The sequence below is a fragment of the Penaeus japonicus genome, unplaced genomic scaffold (assembly GCF_977035675.1).
Source record: "Penaeus japonicus unplaced genomic scaffold, GWHDUDI00000001_assembly GWHDUDI00000029, whole genome shotgun sequence".
Classification (NCBI taxonomy): Eukaryota; Metazoa; Arthropoda; class Malacostraca; order Decapoda; family Penaeidae; genus Penaeus; species Penaeus japonicus.
The window spans coordinates 28837609-28842608 of record NW_028234431.1 but is presented as its reverse complement, the minus strand read 5'-3'; the positions used below and the strand labels follow the sequence as shown (position 1 = coordinate 28842608).

General features: G+C 36.6%; 1 protein-coding gene across 2 annotated transcripts in view; it reads left to right on the top strand.

The window, feature by feature from the left end:
• The window catches only part of LOC122250220 (piggyBac transposable element-derived protein 4), an 11705-nt gene that overhangs the window by 6492 nt on the left and 213 nt on the right, over positions 1 to 5000 (top strand). The window contains exons 3-6 of one of the 2 annotated variants that reach the window (XM_043011570.2): positions 699 to 1153; positions 1273 to 2549; positions 3282 to 3362; positions 4012 to 5000. The exon at positions 4012 to 5000 is cut by the window's right edge and continues 213 nt beyond it. In XM_043011570.2, coding sequence (XP_042867504.2) covers positions 699 to 1153; positions 1273 to 2542 — 1725 coding nt within the window. In that variant the 3' untranslated portion in view covers positions 2543 to 2549; positions 3282 to 3362; positions 4012 to 5000. The remainder of the gene's footprint in view (positions 1 to 698; positions 1154 to 1272; positions 2550 to 3281; positions 3363 to 4011) is intronic. The other variant, XM_086554150.1, reaches the window with a different exon arrangement.

Here is a 5000-nt window from a genome sequence, read left to right as displayed (position 1 = left end):
ATTGTAGTAGTAAAGAAATGTGCTGTATATTATTTCAGACTTTTGTAATATGTATATATATATATATATATATATATATATATATATATATATATATATATATATATATATATATATATTATATATTATATATTATATATTATATATTATATATCATATACTATATATTATATTGTATTATATTATATTATATATATTTATATATATTTATATATATATATAATATATATATATGAAAATATATATATATATATGTATATATATATATATATATATATTTATATATATATATATATATATATATATATGTATACAGATATATATGTATAAATATATATATGTATAAATATATATGTGTATAAATATATATGTGTATAAATATATATATATATATATATATATATATATATATATATATATATATATATATATATATATATATATATGTGTGTGTGTGTGTGTGTGTGTGTTTAGGTCAGGTCATTGTCTATATAGTCGAGAGTAGACCTAAAAATTGCAAAATATCTTAAAAAATCACTGTGCACCGAAACAAGTGTACATCGTAAAGAGTTCTGAGGTTGATTATACTTCCTGTTATGTGATTGGGTATGGGCATGCAAAATGCAAGTAGGTCAAATATTATGTAAATGCCCATAATTTGATCTGGAAAATCATTTTGCCTTCATTACTCCCTGAAGATGGGCTCCCAATCCTGCTCTGCTTCTAGTTCTGCTGCAACCGAAGATCTTGCGCCTCCATCCACTTCGCCCTCATCTCCTCCCCCCTTCTACGACCTCTCCTCTAATGAGTGCGATGGAGACGAGTATCTACCAAAGGGGACGAATTATCAAAGTAGCAGCAGTGATGAAGACAGTGGCTCAGACTCTGAGTTGGACTTTGACTCCAGGCAAGAGTCATCCTTAGACTTGGATGACTTGCTGTCTATCTTCGAGGCTAAGGTGGGGGAACAGAGTAACCCTGAAATGCCCCTGTTCACGTGGCAGAGAGAGAATAACAAGCCACAGGTATTTGGATTCTCGGGCTGTTTTGGGGTCAATGTTGATGACTTGCACCAAACATCCACACCCTTTGAGATATATTCTCACTTCATAACGCCCAAGCTCATGGACCATCTGGTCCAGGAGACTAACCGGTACGTTACCTTCATTTCAGTGTCTCCTGCTTGCATAACTTTTCATATCCATATTGTTATAGTTTACATTCCTCGCATTAGAAGCATAGTTTATAATTTGGCTTTTCTCTCCTCCTCAGGTATTACCACCAGGATCCAGCACCGACCCCATCCACAAGGAAATGGCACGACACTTCAAGAGAGGAGCTGCATGCCTATTTTGGGCTCTGGCTCTTAATGGACTTACTGCCAAAGCCTGACATGAAGGTGTACTGGTTGGACCCCCTTTTTGCTCAGCCTATATTTCCTGAAACAATGCAAATAGAGCGTTTTGTTGAGCTGACGCAGAATCTGCATGCGGTAGACAACAGCGGGGTGCATCCTGCTGATGACCGCCTATGGAAGCTGCGTCCAGTGATTGATATGCTTAATCAGCAGTTCTTGTCAGTCTACACTCCTCCCCAGAGGATAACTGTTAATGAGAGTGTCTGGATGTTCAGAAGCTACCTTGGGGTGAAGGTGTACAAGCTCTGTGTCAGTGATGGAGCAACAGCAGGCTACACCAGCACTTTCCAAATCTATGCAGGACAGGACAAGAGTGAATTTCCTTTGTCTATGAAGGCTATCATCAACCTAATGGATGCTGCGGATCTCTTTGGGAAGGGGTATGAGCTCTATACCAACATCTTACATACCTCACCCACTCTCTTCCACTACTTGCAAAATCGGTATACCAGTGCGGTTGGTATCGTGCGCACCAACTGCAAGTACATGCCAAGTGATCTACAGGCAAAGAAACGTGGCGAAGTAGACTACCGCAGCACCCCAACAGGCCTGTTGTGCCTACAGTGGCTAAACAAGGAACCTGTTACCATGTTATCAACAGTTCATGATTCTGAAATGGTCACCAGTACATCCCGGTATAGAACTGAGCTCCAAAAGCCCAGGGTAGTGTCAGACTATAATGCCAGGATAAAAGGGTTAGAGATGAAAGACCAAATTGTTCGGTCTTACCGGACTGTCCGGAAGTCCATGAGTTGGTATAAAAAGATGATCTTGTACCTTATTGATGCGGCTGTGGTCAACACCTTCTGTGTGCACAAGGCACTTGGAGGAACATTGAACCTGTTCGACTTCAAATCACAGCTTATCCGCGAGCTCATCCAGGAATTCACCTGTCCCAAGAGGGGAGCATACCAGAGTCAGGAACATCCATCCACAGCTTCAGTGGAGCGCCGCCTTCAAGGAATGACTACACATCATCAACAGCAAGTTCCTGAAAAGAAATATCGTCGCTGTAAGATGTGCAGGCAGAATGGGAAGAGGAAGATGACCAAGACCATGTGCAGTGACTGCAAAGTGTCCCTCTGCCAGTATGACTGTTTCCACCAGTGGCATGCCCAGCAGTGAGGATAAGGTACCTTCTTCCCCATCATTTATTTTGACTGTATCTGATGATGGATTTTTTCTTATTTTTATTTTTTTTTATAAGAAATACACAGTGAAAATGTTTTTTGTCTGCCCATAAAACTCTATTACTATTACCAAATATTAGTTATTATTAATTTCAGTCAAAGCTTATCAGATAGGAAATATAATTCTCACTCACAAAAATAAGGGAAAAAGAAAAAAATATATATAGCTCCGGCATTCCAATGAACAAATGAAAGAGAGCAAAAGTGGCAGTGACTTGTTGCTTACCGCTGGCCACTTGCTCTAATAAAAAAACCCAATTAGAGAGGTATGTGAATGCCAGGTGTGCTCGTCCAGGGACTGTGCTACTGATTGTATTTCCTGAATGCAACAGTGTAGTTCTTTATCATTTTCTTAGTAATATATCACCATGAAACCCATATTTTATTAAGTGATCCCTCTGAGGAATAACAAAAGACTAATATGTTGGTACAAAAGTACAAATCCCTTTATACACTAAATATATTTATTGAAATGTAGAGTCCACAATGAATGACAAAACACTCAACCATATTGATAAAGTGGGAGAAAATCCCACTATGCTGAAAATAGGTTTATTCAAAGATATATCTACCTACCTATTGTTATAGGTCAATTAGCTATGTGACTATTATAATGTCATAAGAAAGATCCATTGCAATCAATTGTAGAGCTTAACATGTTCCCTGCATTTCAGTATTTGTGAGGATTCCCTTCTTGAGGATGCCTTCTAACCCCTACAGTCTCAGAAGGGCATGAGACACCACTCTGACAGGAGGTGAGTGTTGTTTTCTGATACCAAAGGATGTTTTAGTGAAGTAAAAGTCATGACTTACATGTGGTACGTTCACAAATATCTGAAATATGTATTCATATTGTGTATTGTGCTACCTGTATGGTATGTAATTCTTGAGCCGTAGGTGGTACTTTTTGCAAGATTCTGTTTCACTCTTGAGATTTTATTGTATATACACAAGGGATTATGACTTATGTTCAAATTAAGTACTTTTAACTTAATTATTCTTATTTTCTAGTCTATCAGATATAGATTAATTCTTATTTTATAGGAAGATAAATGCTGAAGACAGATGTACTAAAGATGACATGTTATCTTCTGAGTCATGAGTCATCTGGTGAATTTGTTGTAAAGAAGAGGCTGGCCCATAGATATTTATAGATTCATTCATACTAATGAAATATTGGATAGGATAAATCGTGAAACAGTCAAGTATGCTAAGCGAAAAAATGAAGAGTCATGTTCTGCAAAGATCATCTTCTCGTGAAATCATGATTTTGGGGGGGATTAGTTCACAAGCCAGATATGTCTCTGTACTGGTCCAAGTCAGCACTCTATAGCAATGAATTTATACCAAAAATAATGGGAAGAGAGTGGTTTGAGTTGCTATAGAGTATGATCCATTTTTCAGGTAACACCTCAACAATTGGCAGTACAACCACTACTTGACAACTTATTAACACAGTTCCAGCATGTGTGCGAGCCAGGTAAGAACTTATAATTAATCAGAGCATAATACCATTCAAAGGGAAACGGATTCCAACAATATTTACATGGAAAGGTTCATAAGTATGGCATAAAACTTTCCGAGCTGTGTACTTTGGAAGCCTACACTTCAAATGTGATTCATTGTGTCTTTTTGCCACACAAACAAAGACTGACACCTGAATCTTTATTTGTTGGAATATGTGAGAAACTCCTCAATAATGGAAGAATTATTTTGTTCTAATAATTACAATTCATCAATTGCCCTAGCTGAGCATTTGTTGCCAAAATAAACTCATTATTGTGGGATAATTAGAACAAACAAAAAATAGCCCAGAGGAGGTCAAGAAAGCTAAACTGAAGAAAGGTAAAATGATAGCTCTAGAAGATAAAGATGTGGTGAAGTTGTATAAATGAAAAGACAAACAGAATGTTACTGTATCAACAGTTCCTGAACATGGCTGTGAACTTGCTGCTAATGGCAAGACAATCAGAAGTGGAAATTAAAACCTGAAACCTCCAAATGTTTTGTTGTATTTCCAAAAAAGGAGATCAAAGGATCTCATATTATACTGTCAAAAGAAAGTCTTATGAGTGGTTTAAAAAATTAGTTTTTGAGATTCTATATGGCACAAGTTTAGTTAATGCATATATTCTCTATAAAGCATGCTGTCCTGAAAATAAGATTCACTGAATCTTTAATACTGTCATTGATCACTGGAAGTTCAGCAAAAAAAGATTTAGAAAAAAGCAGTACAAAGACAGGTACGCAAGTTTGAAAATCTCCATGATTAAAGGGTATAAAAAAAACCTTTTTAGAGTTTCAACGTATTGTGCAGTAGGTGAGGAACTGCTACATCTCTGTTTGCCTTCTGTAGTATTTTTGATGAAAAATGGGAAACAATAAGCAATATT